Genomic DNA, 17049 nt, shown 5'->3' with positions numbered 1-17049 from the left:
CGAATAGAAGACTACACATAGGCATTATAAAAGTGTATTCATTCGTGATTGGATTAACTGAACTAGAAAAACACAATTTTAGAATGATACGACGATATTAAAGAACTGAAACAGGGATATGTCCGAAAAAGTCGAGAATTTGGCTCTCAAACTATACACTCAAACAAACAAGTTTACAAATTGGAAACTAATTATTATAAAATGAGTGTATTCGTCCGTAATTGGAATAACTGAACTAGGAAAACACAATTTTAGATCTACACTAAAATCCTAGCAAGACAATGTGGTTTTAGAATCGTGTATTGTTAATGACTCTCAATGGTGTAGACCTATTATATTTTAATTTTTATTTATGTTAGTGTGAGTCAGTGTGTAGTTTTTGTATTTAGATAAGGTCTGATGATGCCCTAATGCGGCGAAACGCGTAACCTTTTAATAGACGCTTGATTTGTGAGACTTTGACTTTGAGTTTACTTTCTCCCCTTTTGGCCATATATTGTTTGTAATTTTAGATTCTTTGAACGTGGACGAATTCCATATACATTGTGTCAATTTTGGTTAATAAAGATTTTTGAATTTGAATATTCTGGCACAGAAGGAGTGTATGTGACGCCACCTATCAGACAAATTTTACATACGTACATACATAACATCTAAACATAAATTAAGTTACCTGGAGCCGATAAAACAAAATTAATCGTGTGCTTTTCTTATTACGCACTTATTATAAAATAGTTATTTATGTAACAAGCATGTAAAACGATCCCTTTTTTATGAATGGGACATTTATCCATTCGCGTGGAGAATAAAAGGGGATATTATTTTACACAAGTGGTACAACATTTTTTCTACTACCAAAGAAAACAATTAAAATAACAAACTACTTTACGCCCTAGTCTTTTTTTTGACAAAATATAAACTAAGTTCTAAATACATTTTTAAAGTAGCAGTAAACCCTTACAATATCCAATTAAACTATAGCCTTTTTGTAATTAAAAGAGCAAGTCTGCAATTATGCCCCTTACAGGACAAAGGACCTTATATCGTATTTTACACCCTTAATAATCCTTGAATATGCCTCCTTACGCCGTTTACCTGCTCATTGATTGGTCAGATTTATATTACGAAATGATTGATTATATTTACCCGATAATAGACAGGCCGCAAACGGGGGATGGAGGGCGTGCGCGCGCGTTCCATTATTTTCAATGTCGAGGGTGGGGAACGCAGGGTAATACCAGACATAATAAAGGCCGGCATAAGAAAGAAATAACGTTCGTAAAACGTTCCAATGTTGCCTTTTAATCCGATTTTTTGGTTCTTGATAGAGTCCTAAATTTGTATTTCAAGAAACCGCAAGTGACATGTTGTAGCCATCAGTAAGGTCAAATGAAATTCGTTGGTTAAATTAGGAAAATATCGTATGTATCTACGTAAAGTTGAGACAACCAAAAAAAAGTCCCTTTCAAATTGGTGTAAAACGGGGTTGTCTCTACGGTTAAGACAACGTAACAATGCAACGTTGCGTTGCAATTTGCAACGTTGTCGCGTCGAAAAATTGCTAATTGGGAAGCTGCCATTCTCACGTTTCCAACTGTCATTATTAGGTCGCCGACATTTTATTTGCAATGCGAGCAGAGCAGCCGTTAATGATCTGTTTTTAAATGATTAATTTATTCCCAACAAAGCTCTCATTGGTCATTTTTAACTGTCATTATTTTAAATTTTCTATTTTTTTACTAAAAATATAACGCTTTTTAAGATTACCCTTCTTAAGTTTAGGTAAATATTCAAATTGAATAGTTATACTCTATTTCCTTTTTGGTGAGAGCACAGTGCCTCATTATTTATGCAGAAGTAGCATAAATATAGGGTGAGTCTTCCATTTTTCTACATGTAACAAAATGATAAACCAGGCTGTTTTTACCAATTTTAAGTGGACAAGTCCTGTATGGTCTCAAATACAATAGGGCGTAAAATTCGGAACAATGGTTTCGAGTTCATTTTTATGACAAACGGGTTGCGAGTGTCGTCCCGACTATGATTGATTTTAATTTTTAAGTTAAATAATTATCTGTTATGAAAAATTTATAAATAATGTTGGATTTTATCTATTATCTATTAGATAAAGATTTTTAGAAAAAGTATGGTTGGTAGGTATAACCTATATTTATTAAATTAGCAAGAAACATTTCTTAAAAGCGGAAAAGCCTCATTATAAAACTATGGCAAATAAAATGAAATATAAAAATTTGATTAATACCGCAATTTGATTGTTTTTAAATGTTTAAAAAATTGTTGTAAAATTTCATTTTTTTAATACCAACCAATAAAAAAAGCGACTCTCCAAACATATCATGTCATTTATAAGAAAGGTACATAAATATAAGGATCTTTTAATTTATTAACCATATTTACATATATTACAATAAAAATATTTAGGAAATAAAAAAAAAATCAATTTATAAATCACACATTTCATTACTCTTATCGCTTTCATCCAAATCAGACATTCTCACTGTTATAACTAAGGGTTCGACAGTTTCTTATAGAAGATTATCGAGGGTCTGTTCTCTCACATCTTTCAATTTAAAGGTTTTATTATTTCTAGCCACAAATCCTTTTACTTGAGCCCAAATTAACTCTATAGGATTTAAATCACAAGGTGGCAAACGAAGTACAGTTATATTGTGTTGTTTTGCCATTTCATCAATAACGTGTCTTTTATATTTTGATTTATTTTCTGTAACTATTGTCAGAAGCTCTGCTTTTACCGCGTCATCTCCAAAAGGTATTTCTTTTTCGGTAAGCCAGTTTTTTATTTCCCCTTTTCGCCAGCAGAATGATGGTAATTTTTCTATTAATCTTGAATGGTAGCTGGCGTTGTCCATAACAATAATTGAATTTTCAGGAAATGACTTGATCATTTCGGAAAAATAATCTTCAAAAACATTAGCTTTCATTTCTTCGTGGTAATCCTTAGTTGACTTCGATTCGAATTCAAACAGACCGCCATTTAAAAATCCTTTATAGCTCCCAATATGTGTAATTATTAATCTGTGGCCCTTACCAGAAGGAGACTTCAAGCCAGTCGATAAACCTTCTAAAAAAGCCTGACGGGAGCTTCCAACATTTTTATCCTGCCAGCACTTGCTCACGGTGTGTCCTTCGTTAAGCCAGGTTTCATCCAAATAATAAATGTTTCTTCCTTCCTTTCGATACTCCTTAATTTGCCTTAAATACTTTCTTCTCCAACAGACTATTTCTTCTTTATTTATTAAAATAGATTTTCTATTTTGCTTTTGCCAAGAAAAATGTAATTCGTGTAAAATTTTCCATAATTTTTTTCTTCCCATTTCTGGTACATTTTCGTCTTCTTTTATATGTGTCAAAATTTTGTCGATAGTTGGGATTTCATTCTTAAAATAAAATGCATGTACTGTCCTCCTGATGATCTGCTTTGCTGTCTCATCAACTGCTATCGGCTTCCTACCGGCAGTTAGTGTTGTAAAATGCTCGAGAATTTATTTTTCGAGAACGTTCCTCGAGCATGAACGAGCACAAACGAGAATTTTCAGCACATACGAGCATAAATGAAAAAAATGCAATGGAAACATATTAGGAAAATATCTGAAATTAAAAATATTTGTGTTTATTTATGTTCTATTTATTAAGTTAAACTTTCAAACAACCTATTTAGGAACTCTCCTCCGAACTATCCTTTCCCTTTTCGCGCTCGCTTGATTTTAAATCACTCAGAATTTCCGTTAAATCAAATTCAGACTCGTCAGACTTAGAAGAATCATCTTCAATGGTATTAATTTCAGCCCCAGATTTGGTAGTGAGTTTTATTTTTTTTTTATTTCGGTTCCATTAAATTGGTAGAGGTGTTTGGCTGGCCGGTATTTGAGCTTAAACTTTGACTCTTTAACGCTATGGGAACGTTCACATTTTTGGAGAACGTTCGGATTCATGCTCATTCGTGAACGTTCGCGAACGTTCTTCGAGAATAAACGGGAACGTTCCATTGCTCACAACACTACCGGCAGTTTTCTTTACACTCTTCTTAGGCAAGTTCTCACGGTTTTCACTTTTTCTGTCACTAAGAAGTCTGTAAATTATTGCTTTACTTATGCCTGTCATATTGACACATGTAGAAACTAGATTTCTAACATTACTTAAAGGCATTTGATGCACAAGTGCATCATGTACGTTTAGTACTATAGTCCTTGCTTTAAAATCTGAAACACCTTTACACACTACGGGGCTTAACTTTGACTACTTTTTTGCATTTAAGATTGCACAATTTAGGTACCTATAATACTTATACCTCCATATTTACTTACCTAGACAATATCTACTTATAAGGGTTAAAAAGAACTTGTTCATTAGGTACTTAAGTAATTGAAAGAATTTATGGGTAAAATTGGCCTATTTCTTGCACTATTAAATAAACCCAACAAATGAAAACATTCAGGTCTTAATGTACTTGAATAGTGGGACGCTAATGGTTTACGACAGTTTTATGGCTAATAATACCCTTTCGTGTGCTCCTACGGATTAAGAAATGGACTATAATAGATATTTAAAGAACATTTATTTCAAATTACTACTATATTTACTCTATATATTTTACTTCTATATTTGCTCTCTCTAGTCTAGTGTAGTTCGAACTAAACCCGAACACATACCTACTACGGTACCATAAACTAATAGCTATACCCAAACGCAATATACAAATCCCATATGAGTTTAAGAATTATACAGCAAATCGTACTAAAATGTTAGATAAAAACTTATTAATAATCTTTTGACTTCATAAAAATACCCACTAATTACGTGGGAAAAAACTCAAAAAATATTAAGCCTACTCCAACAGTGTTTTTGAAGTATCCTTTCGATGTTGTTCTTAATATATCGAAAAGCACACAGCCGCATGTTAAGGCATATTGAAAATTTATTCAATACGTATTTCACAAAATAAAGCTTTGGTTAGTGGTAAAACTGTCTCGTAATTTAATTAAAGATTTCTATATTTTGTAATTTGAAGATGTAAAATAGAGGGTTAATTTCAATGAGTTTCAAGAGTTGCTTTCTTTTATGGGTTTAATAAAATACTTTTATTATTTACGTTTACTAAATTTAAAAGGTAAAATGCTACATTTCTTGGTGGATCTGTTCGTTAAATTCACACTTAAGGAGTCACACAAACGGAGTTAAAAACTTTGATTAGTTTTGACAATTTAAATATTACTTTAAAGCGACAGGAGCTACTGATACTTACTGAATTTATTCGGTAAATTCGCGCTTTAAAAGGCGTTGAAAACTTTAGATTAGGTTTCAACATTTAAATATTATTTTAAAGGTGTAAAAACATATGCTACATTCACATTTAATTAAAAAAACAATTGTCTATCTTTTATGGCATAATATCCAACCATACGATCCATTAATTTACCGAACCTAAGGCTGATCCGGCATATTTATCATCTCCTGGTGGACCAAAGAGAACTCAAGATTTGAAATTGCGCCAATAACCTATTTATTTATTTCTTATACAATATTGACCACTTTAAAAAAAAAAAAGTGGTCAATGACAAACAGTAATAACTATAGAAGGCCACGCTCTCGAAACCGTCGAGGAATACATATACCTGGGCCACGCTGTCAGACTGGGAAAACAAAACCAAACAGCCGAAATATCCTGGAGAACAAGACTTAGCTGAGCAGCATTCGGAAGACTAGGATACATTTTAAAATCCCAAAGCATCCCAATTAATCTTAAGCGGAAAGTCTACGAAGCTTGCATATTCCCAGTTACAACGTATGGACTCGAGACGATGACACTGACAAAGAGGAGCGCAGAAAGACTCAGAACAACCCAGAGAGCCATGGAGCGCGCCATGCTGGGAACTAGCTTAAGAGACCACATTAAAAACGATGAGATTCGAAGAAGGACAAAGGTAATGGATGTTATGAGAAGAGTAGCCGAACTAAAATGGAGATGGGCAGGTCACGTTGCAAGGCAAGACCCATCTAGATGGACTAACAAAATCATGCAATGGCGTCCAAATGCCACAAAAAGAAATGCGAGAAGACCACCAACGCGGTGGCGGGACGACATCCAACGAATAGCAGGGAGAAACTGGCTCCAAACTGCCCTAGATAGACAAACATGTAAAGCACTGGAAGAGGCCTTCATTCAGGAGTGGATAGATACAGGCTAGAGAAGAAGAAGAAGATTGACCAGTTAGTTTTATTTGTTTTAATTTCTTGTTTCTTATTCGCTTTTACGTGTATGTTATTGAGTTCAATTACTGTATGCTGTTTGTTCTTATCATTAGTAATTTATAATGGAGGATTGGTATTTTTATTATAATTATATAATTATATAATATAATTATATGACTCTGTTATGCTGATTTTAATGTACAATTTCTCATAAATATGAATACTGTATATCCCTGAAATATTGACAAAGCACTGCCAGTGCATTTTTCTCTTGAAAATTTGACTAAACATGTAAATAATGTGCCTAAACCCCTAAAAAAATATTGACTAATCACGTAACCAATCTCTTTTAACCTTGAAAACTTGACTAGAGTAATGAGTTTTAGTGGGTCGGGGCATGGCCAACTCCAACCCCACACTACTCTGGACGTTTAGATAGGGATCATCCCTATCCAACCTCCAGGGTGTTTGTTTGCAAATTTCCTAAAATTTTATAATTCTTTAAAATTTCTATTTCTAGTTTTACTCTATTACAGGACACCTACTCTTGAAGAAATGAAGAAATTTTACTATCAAGTAGAAGAAATTGCTGTTGTTAGTTAGGATTGTATACATTTATTGTTTTTAGTCTGATGACCACTTATTATATTAGAAACCGTTGTTAAACACTATTGTGAATAAAAGTTTTGTTAAATTTAATCATTTAAAAGATTAATTTAAAATGTTGTTCTAATTGTATTCTTCTAATGTATGCAATTACCTTATAATTTTTTATTATTTTCTTTGAAGCTTTTATGCTAAATAAATATACATTATTATTATCGTATCTTAACAAGAAAGTAGGAAAAGAGATACCAAGCTTTTGACAAAGACTGAATCATCCAGAAGTTGTGCCTTATCTGTGGCTTTTCTTTCATCTTCTTTACCCGTAATCCTGGACAAGGGACCCTAAACAGGTACCATCTTTCCGGTTCAAAAAGTACCTGGAATCTGTAGTAGGCAGGGAAAAATACTCAAAAATTGGCTCTAATTGAAAAAAATATTATTTGCTATGAAATTGTTTCCAGAACTAAAAAATGAAAAATAAAACTAAAAAAAAAAAACGATTTTTGGCCCAAAATTTACAGGGAAATTCTCTAAAACATGGTTTTCATTTATTTTTGAAAAACCTATGAGGCTGAGAGAAATATCGTGTGGTTTAAAATTTTTTGGGCCTGGGAGGAGTTACATGCAATATATTTGACAATTTTATCTATGACCATTTTCGAGAACACCAATTTTTATTATTTCCTAATTTTCTCTGAAAATGAGTGTTTTTACTATTGCATGGGATTCTATGTAATGGTGCCTAAAAAAAGAGCTATAATACTTTTTTGCCCTAAATTACATATTAAAGGAGTTACATAGGTGATTCTTTGGAGCGACCCAAATTTCCACCTCAAAAAATTCATATTAAAAAAAAGAATCAAAAAACAATATTACCATAAGGTAAAGCATTAGATTCCTGAAAAATTAGCTCCATTTCAAAAACTTGTTGAGTAGAACATGCTTTAAGAAAGGAGATTGTATTAGAACTTTTCAAATTTTGTAGAAAAATCCAAATTTTCAAAAAAGAGAATTACTGGAAAAGTTTTGGCGAAACCCTGTGGAAACAGTTGAAAGTTTCTCATCCAAAGTTCAACTTGTCGGATATAAAGACGATCGTTTCTAGGGAGTGGCAGCGGATGCATTTAATAAGCTAGAGATTGATGCAGTATTTATCACTTTGGGTGTATGGAAAATATTTTTTTATAAATAGCAAATAGTTTTTCAGTTATTATTGAAAGTATGCGGCTATACATGAACTTAAATAAAAATAGGTCCTAAACGTTCTAAAATAATCCAAATCGTTCAGAAATCCTCGAAGATGATCTGTAAAGTAGGACAGGACACCCTGGAGCAGAAGCAGTCCAATTTATCATCCATGATCCATTGGGGGGATTCAGAGAACAGATGAGTTATTGAATAAGTCCCAAACAGGGAGAGGTTTCTTTGAATTGATCCGTTTCTTTTCCCGATTTTTAAAAGTAATTTCTTCCAGGTCTTTAAGTATTTTTTCAAATTTTCATAATGTTTTTGTTAATTAAATTTGAAGGCCTTTCCTGTTTATTCCAGGCATTTAAAAGAATTTCTGGTACCTTTTCTTCTTAATAAACTTTAAACCAAATTAAAAGGAATGATTTTTCGTTGTATGTACGCGCCATCCGAGTAGTCACAGTGTCTACTGCTATGCTACGTAAAACCGTATCGATAATCGAAATTTTTTACCAAATAATTTCATCAAATAGTGATAGTTTTGATTTAAAAACTATAACGGTTTGCGCTCCCTCATTCCTCATGAAAACGGATTAATTATCTTTATATATTATTATAAATAGACTTGTCATGATCAACGTACAGCCCAAACGGAAAACCTAGAAATATGAAATTTGAGGACAACATTCCTATGGTTATGTAGGCGTCCACTAAGAAGAAATTTTTTGAAATTCCATCGGGAAAGGGTTGAAACCACCCCTTAGGTATCATAGCTTCAAAACTATGTACTTTTTTAAAAAACGGTGAAACGCGTCATGTTTATTTTATTTTTTTACTCAATTTCCATTTTTTTGTTTTTTTTTTAAAGGGTTAAAGCCCCACTTTTTTATCATCTTTCCGATAAATGGCCTTAAATTCATTGCTTTTCGGAAAAAAAACTGCAAAACACTTCAATATAATTTCATTTTAATGAAAACAACAGATTTGCAAAAATTCCGCGCTGAAGGGGTGAAATGGGGTAAAAACTTCTTCTACGAGAATTCTTTCATTTTAAATTTATAGTGTTGAAAATTGATATTTTTACATATTACATGAAGACAAGTCCTTCAGTAGAACTTTTATTTTCAAATTCCACGCGAGCAACGCCGCGGGCATTTATTACGCCGTTATTTTGATCTTATAGTTTTTAAATGATTGATTTCTCCCAAGCAGACGCTCATTTTCATTCATCTCAAGACACCGTTTTCAACTGTCAACATTTTATTAAGTTGTCTATAAAATTTTTTTCCAAGATGGCGCTCATCTATCGTTTTGACGTTTCTGATTATCATTATTAAAGCGCCGCCATTTCTTTTGATAAGCGAGTAATGACGACGTTAATTAACTCAGTTTTTAAATGCTTGTGAAACGCGAGTTTTATTTTAAAATATTTCACATTGCTAAAATTCTTTAAAACGGCATGACACAAAACAATAGGTAACAGAAATGAGGGTTTAGTTTGGCAGTGCCCGTAAAATAGCTTTTAAAAGAATTTTTCGGTACCTAAATCAGTTGTCTTGACCTCTAAACGCCTCAGTGACCAGTACTATCTGTTTTGTGTTCTTATTGGTGACGTGCCGAGCAACTTGAAAGAAATAAAGTGAGGGTTCTCACAGAGCATTATTTTACCTAATTTAATTTATTAAATAATCCAATATGTGCATCCCTCCGTGCTAAGTGTAGGAAGCTGATGCCTTGGCACGTTAAATAACGCTATGGGGATATCAGTGTGATAGGCGGTTTATACACTAGTGCCACCGGTAGCTCCGGTTTGTTTGTTTGTGACAGACAGACAGACCTGGTCAAAACAAGTTTTGTTTTGTTGTTAAAGAAGGAATAAGAAGGAGGAGAAAGGAGGAAGGAGAAGTTTGTTAATTATTTTGAATTCTGATGCTGATGTCATAAAACTAAAGGATGTTAGTCTTAATGTAGGAATGATGTATGTATACTCCATTATTCTGATAAATGGCCTTAATAAATACATATTATTTTTTTATTACATATTTACTTTAAAAAAGGTAAAATAGTTGCTCACCGATACTTTATTTTTTTGTCCAGGTATGTAACGTCGCATCATCTCTGACAATCAGTCCCAATTGTGCATTGTAATGTTTAGTTATTACAGTTAATAATCTCAGTTACTGTTAGTACCCTGTTTTGAGTAAATTGATCCTGATTTAATGTTTTATGGTTTTCCTTTAACGTTTTATTAATGTCCTGACGGATTTACAAGATGTTTTTTTACTTAGTCATAGAAAATAATAACAGATAATCAATAATCATTACGCCCGTCAAAATGTATATACTCTTACATGATTGATTATTTCCAAGATGTCGGTCATTTGTCATTTTCCAACTGTCACTTGTGTGACTCGTTTTCCCTGTAGCAGCCGTTATAATCAATCGGGATTATACATGGCAAATCACTATACGCGGACAGAAACATATCGCCTAGAATAAATCAACATTGTCCTCGTGTTCTGCCGTATGCATTAGATATTTAAATCAGTCATATGGTCCTATCTCAGTAGACCACTTTTAACATAATATGAAGCTAATATTAGACAGTTTTCGAAGATGCATATGTTTTGACGCCTAACATAGACGTAAACGTTATGTTAGCCGCTGTTTGACAGCTCTCCAAAAAGTGTTTTTAAAATAGGTGATACGTTTACATCTAACCTCTAACGATAGCAAAAAGCTTTATTTCGAATTCATTGTTTTCTTTGTGTTCTTGTTCTTGTTCTTATTGATGGCTTTGCTGCAAGGCAATTGCCAGCTCGATTTGTGTGGGGTCCCTTGTCGTCTGGCTCGGAACCATTAAGGGATCTCCCCACTTATCTCAGACTATAAGCCTTGTTCTTTGTATCTTATATAGAAAACAAGAAGAAAAATATATTGATATTCTATGATCAATAAACGTTTCAAATAAAAGCTAAAATGGAGGGCATTAATAGAACAACAAAGGCAAGAGAGGAAACATAAATATCACTAATACAACTAAGGATTCAGGAATATGCAGGAAATAAGCAGGTTGAGCTTTAAAGTTTGATTTTATTTTTATTTAGGAAATGCATGATTGTTTCTATAGTTTCGCTATTTGACACATTAAGTATATCATGGATGGATAATGGTGATAATTTCATTCTTTGAACAAAAATTTTATACATGTCTATGTTGTCTATAGAATTTAATGGACATTCAAATAAGATGTGATTTAAGTCATCATACCTTCCACAGTCACATAAAGGATCATCTTTGATATTTATTTTAAATAGATGTGAGTTAGTAAGACAATGACCAGTTCGCATTCTGATAATGGTGGTGATGTGTCTTCTATCTACATATTTAATATTGGCAAACCATCTTTTGTAGGGGAAGTCAAATTGAATTTTACTATAATTGTAATGTTTAGTCTCAACTAAATATTTCCATTTGTTTGAAAAGTTATTTTTTATTTTATTTTTGAGTACCTTAAGAATATCATTTATGTCAATGAGCATTTTTCTGGGGACATTTAGGTTGGATCCAATCTTCGCCAAAGTATCCGCTTCTGAATTTCCCAGTATATTTTCATGACCCGGTATCCAGGCAAGCTGGATGTCAAAGCCCTTTTCATTGGTTGTACTAATTAGTTGCTTTGTTATGATAATCCAGCGATCTATCCTTGCAGATAAAAGATTACTTCTAAGTTTTGTAACTGCGCTCAATGAATCCGAAAAGATGATAGCTTTCTTTATTTGTTTTTCTATTGCAGTTTTTACCGCATCATAAATTGCAATAATTTCCGCTTTATAGATGTTGAGACAGTCTGGTAACCTTGATGAGAATTTATAATTTGAACTGGGAATGGATATTCCGAACCCTACCCTGTTACCCTGTTTAGAGGCGTCGGAAAAAATAAAAGTATATCCTTTCTCTTTAAACTTGTTTGATCTTTCAATGAATTTTTGGCTTGTTGAAATGTCGCCTTTTCTTATGTTAAGGTTAATTAATTTTAAGGGTGTAGTCAATATTTTAAAGTTGCATTCGTAACATGGGAAGGTTGCTCCTCTACTGATTAATTTAATATGTGGTCGAAACTCCTGAAGTGCCAAAATTAAATAGGGAGTTTTATCCCGTTGCCAGAATTCCGGTCTATGTATTAGCTTCATTCTGGTATTATTTAAAAGCTGTGTGATGGGGTGATTTGTAATAGTTACGAACTTCGATATCAGTTTCATAGCTAAAAGTTTTCTTCTGTGTTCCAAGTCTATCATGGATGCCTCTGCTAATAGTGCTGCTCTGGGGGTGGATTTCATGCATCCCATGTTTTCTTTGTGATTATTATTTCTTAAATGTTCTAACCTCATTTTTATTTAATATTAAACCGACTATAGATATGTAGGGTTTTCTATGTTGTCTAGGGTTTGTTGATGGTAATGAAAAGTCCGGTGCGGGATTTTCAAAGTATTTAATAAAATAATTAAGAAAACTATTGCACAAAAGAGTTTGGAGTAGACTTTAACTGTTAACTGATATGGTAAATCGCGTTCACATCCCTATGTCGAGCGGCTTTAAAACACTTATAATAACTCGTCTCACGTCTTATAATAGAAAAGGAAAAGGATGCAGCCACGTCTTACTGATCCTGACCTTAACCCGTCTTTACGTCTTTTATACGTCTTTCCGTCTTAATGTTAGGGACACGCCCTACGTCTTTTAAGATTTTCCCGAAAACGCGTCTATTTCGGAACCTTCGAGAAGACTGTCCACTGATGTCCCCTTTCGTCATCGCCGATGTCACCGTTAAAGTAAAAACTGCCACCTAATCATAACACATCGATAAGGAGCGTTCACGGAGCCTGAATGAGATCATTGTTTATTGAAATGGATTTCGAAAGAAAAATAATATTATACGTATAAATTAAATAACTACGAACCTAAAACTAATTTATTCTACAGATATTTTATTAATATTTGGTCTACAATATTATATATTTAATTAGGAAGCGTTATTTAAAAATTGGAAAGTACCTAAAGTTACGATATGATTGAGGATTTTGCAGCTCTAGATTCAGACAAAAATTATTGTGTATGATGTTTTATTCTGCTGGATTAACATTTGCTAGGATGTCCATTAGAGTATTTAATCATCTTCATCATTAAATCTGACCCTACCTCTCTTGAATTTTGTCAAGACACTGAAATTTAGATTTTGGTTAATCGTGGTCATTGCTATGCAAAATTTAAAAAACAAAAACAAATTTCCTTTTACTGTTTCAGATAAAAGGAGACTAAATAAACTTGACTTACTAATTATTATTATTATTTGACAATAATCTAAACAACCTTAATGCGCATGCGTTTCGCTATGTTTATGGCTATGCTTATTACACTTCAACATTTATTAACACTTCAAATGTCATACATGTCAATTAGTGGTTACCGGTGATATTTTTTAATGCTTTCGAAAACTGTCTATTAGTTGCAAAGCACGTATTACGCGCCCTTCCCCTATTCTTAGAGAGCGAATCGCAGCTACACTTTTACTGAGAACAGTTCGACTTTGAATTGTACAATTATTGGTTGGTCGATAATCGTTTGCCGTGTACGACGACGTCGCGAAATTAAAATCGCGTAAGACGGTGCCCTACGGGGGCCTACAATCTTGACCGTGAAACGATAATAATACGGTCGTTTTTATCGGTGCGCGATCCGAATTTTTTGGGTATTACAGTAATTGAAAAGTCATCGAGTGTTTGCTGTATACAAGGGGTGTTCATAATAAGATGTTGATGCTTGTGTAAGTCTTTTGCAGGTATATGATGAAACGATTTTTTTTTAAACAACTTGTACTTCAGAAATTGCGAAGAGGTGAATATATGAAAGTCACCCTAAGGCGAGGGTATTTTATGCTTAAGCACCCCCTGTATATATATACACTAAAAAAAGAAAAGTAGGCTTTGAGAAATTTGGCTATGATGTACGGTGAGTAGGTATAGCAGGTCAAAGTTGGCAAAGTCTAGTTTTTCAAAAAATCGATTGCCGCAGGACGTTTAATCCTAAAAAAAAATTATTTTTCAGTTTAAAAAAAAATGCCATAAATCTGTTATTATTGCCGTAATGTGGTGCTCAGTGCGTATAAGAATTTTCCCGTGCGGGCCTTTTAAGCATAATAAAAATAATAATAATAATAATGCCGTCGGCATTATTTGTTAAGTTATACTTACTTTGGTGGAAATATAAACTGAAGTGGCCGTTGAAAGATGAAACCCAACATTCCCAGTTATAAGAAACACCATCACTCCTCCAAGAGATCCGAGTAAGTACCTAAATTAACAACATATATGACTTTGTCTGGTCTAATAGTCGAAGCTCTCAGTGCATTCAAGTGGCGTTATCATATTGCTTAAAATTTCTTAGTAATTTCCCTTAAAGTCTTTTTAAGAAAAACAATGAATTTGGCAACTTTGTAAACATTACGGATGACTTATTCCTGGCAAAAATAGCTGAAATTTGACAGTTTTGTAATCACATTCTAATCAAATGTGCGGCGATGCCTATTTTAAAACGGATTTTCAAAATGCCACCCATCCGCCATTTTGAAATTTTTAACTCGCCAAAATATCAGGTTTAAATAGGTCGTCGACAATTTCATGATTTGATTTAGAAATATTATAGTCCAAGTGCAAATGTTCCAAACATGACACCCAGCCGAAATTTCGAATGTATTTGGTTTAACTGCCTACGCACATGTTGCAAACCAGGTAAAAACTAAAAAAGATTATATTATTGTAGCAAGGGATGTGGTATTTAATGAAAATAATTTTTATTGCAAAAGAAATTTATTCCCAAACAGCACAGATACGTACTAAAGACGTATTTTGTACGTACTCCAAGATTATTGTTATCATTAAAACGTCGCCATTTAACTAAATATGTGATTACATACAGTGAAGCCTTTAAAGTTATTTTGGAAACTTGCAACATTGCCATTTTTTTAATCCTCCTTGATAAAATATAACACTGGCAAGATCATGTTATACAGGGTGTCATTGAAATGGTGTAAAAAAATTCGGGGGGTGATAGTACTCCTAAAAATTTTAAAAAAAGTTCCTATAACTATAGGGCGGAAAATGCATATTAAGGGAGTTAGGGGCACTGAAAGGGTAAATTTAAAAAACGGTTTTTAGAAATTGTAGGCTTAAAAAACGAGATAAAATTTCGAAAAAAAATCCTCTGCCATAAATTTTGACCCAAAATCAAATGGTGATACTGAAAAATAATTTGGAAAATCGGAAAGGGTAGTTTTTGCAAGGGTAGGGGGTTAATTCGTGAATAACTTTTTTTAGGTTATTTTTTTCGCAACGTGGGTTCATTTTTTAAAAACTACATACTTTTTCCTACAAAAAAGGTACTCTTGTTGCACATCGCCCAGAACGATGGTTTTCGAGAAAATTGAAGGCAAAAAGTTTGCTCTGATGGGTTGCTAACTGGTTAAACAACATAAACCTATGAAAGTTATGGGGTTTCAAAAGTAAACACGTAGTTATTAAATAATTAATTGAAAAATCTAAATTTTATGATTTTTAAAACATCTTATTGCTTTAAAAAACGAAATAAACCAATTACCAAAATTCCTTATTAAAATAATGCATTTCTTAATTCATTCATAGTAAATGTTCAAAGTGACCACCATTCATTTCAATGCAGACATCTGCTCTTTTCTCAAACCTATTAAGTCACAATTTGGAATAATTTACGTGTAAACTTGTCAACTCGCGCACGTTGAGTTTGAGAATAGGGGATTGGGTCCGCGTATTGAATATTTGGTACTCGCGGTGTAAACTAGGCTAATGAATCAAATAAGTATGCATTTAATAAGGAATTTTGGTTGGTTTATTTCGTTTTTTTAAAGCAATACGATGTTTTAAAAATCATGAAATTTAGATTTTTCAATTAATTATTTAATAACTACTTGTTTACTTTTGAAACCCCATAACTTTCATAAGTTTATGTTGTTTAACCAGTTAGCAGCCCATCAGAGCAAACTTTTTGCCTTCAATTTTCTCGAAAACCATCGTTCTGGGCGATGTGCAACAAGAGTACCTTTTTTGTAGGAAAAAGTATGTAGTTTTTAAAAAATGAACCCACGTTGCGAAGAAAATAACCTAAAAAAAGTTATTCACGAATTAACCCCCTACCCTTGCAAAAACTACCCTTTCCGATTTTCCAAATTATTTTTCAGTATCACCATTTGATTTTGGGTCAAAATTTATGGCAGAGGATTTTTTTTCGAAATTTTATCTCGTTTTTTAAGCCTACAATTTCAAAAAACCGTTTTTTAAATTTACCCTTTCAGTGCCCCTAACTCCCTTAATATGCATTTTCCGCCCTATAGTTATAGGAACTTTTTTTAAAATTTTTAGGAGTACTATCACCCCCCGAATTTTTTTACACCATTTCAATGACACCCTGTATACAACACACTGGGTTGAAACTTTAACGTAACAAGTGACTTGATGGCATCTTACCCAGTATATCACCGTTTTATTCCAGAATTTTCTAGTATTCTTATATCGCATTTGATCCAGATAATAATATATAATTTTTCTGGCAAAGCGTGATTGTTATTGTAACATTCCGTTAAAATTCTGGCACAACAAATTAATTCACAAGAATAATGACATTTTTAGGTCGCTAAATAAACAATAATAATCTGGAATAAGCAAAAGAAAAAATCCATTTTATTGTGATAAGGGCCCCTCCGTTTAAACCATTCAATAAAACAATAGTTGCCTATTGATAATTTATGCGGTAACAGTTAATATTAGACGGTTGAAAATATGAAAATAAGGTAAATTATTTATTTTATGTATAACGGGTTTAAAAAAGTTTAATGCCGCTACGTAACGGTCAACAGCTACTGCATATATAATTCGTTTATTTTTCATTTAGTGACAACATGGATGAGGACTCGGACGATAAGGATACTAAACGGTA

General features: G+C 32.9%; 1 protein-coding gene across 6 annotated transcripts in view; it reads left to right on the top strand.

The window, feature by feature from the left end:
- The first annotated feature begins 13605 nt into the window (after positions 1-13605).
- Positions 13606-17049, top strand: part of LOC126734376 (circadian locomoter output cycles protein kaput) — a 32735-nt gene continuing 29291 nt past the window's right edge. Inside the window, exons 1-4 of one of the 6 annotated variants that reach the window (XM_050437986.1) lie at positions 13610-13849; positions 13908-14034; positions 14131-14368; positions 17005-17046. In XM_050437986.1, the coding sequence (XP_050293943.1) occupies positions 14313-14368; positions 17005-17046 (98 nt within the window). In that variant the 5' untranslated portion in view covers positions 13610-13849; positions 13908-14034; positions 14131-14312. Of the gene's footprint in view, positions 13865-13907; positions 14035-14130; positions 14369-16884; positions 16904-17004; positions 17047-17049 lie in introns of those variants that run through there. The other 5 variants (XM_050438001.1, XM_050437992.1, XM_050437978.1 and 2 more) reach the window with 5 other exon arrangements.

This window comes from Anthonomus grandis, chromosome 1, assembly GCF_022605725.1.
Source record: "Anthonomus grandis grandis chromosome 1, icAntGran1.3, whole genome shotgun sequence".
In the NCBI taxonomy this organism is placed as follows: Eukaryota; Metazoa; Arthropoda; class Insecta; order Coleoptera; family Curculionidae; genus Anthonomus; species Anthonomus grandis.
The sequence above is the reverse complement of the archived record's forward strand: the minus strand, read 5'-3'. Positions and strand labels throughout refer to the sequence as shown.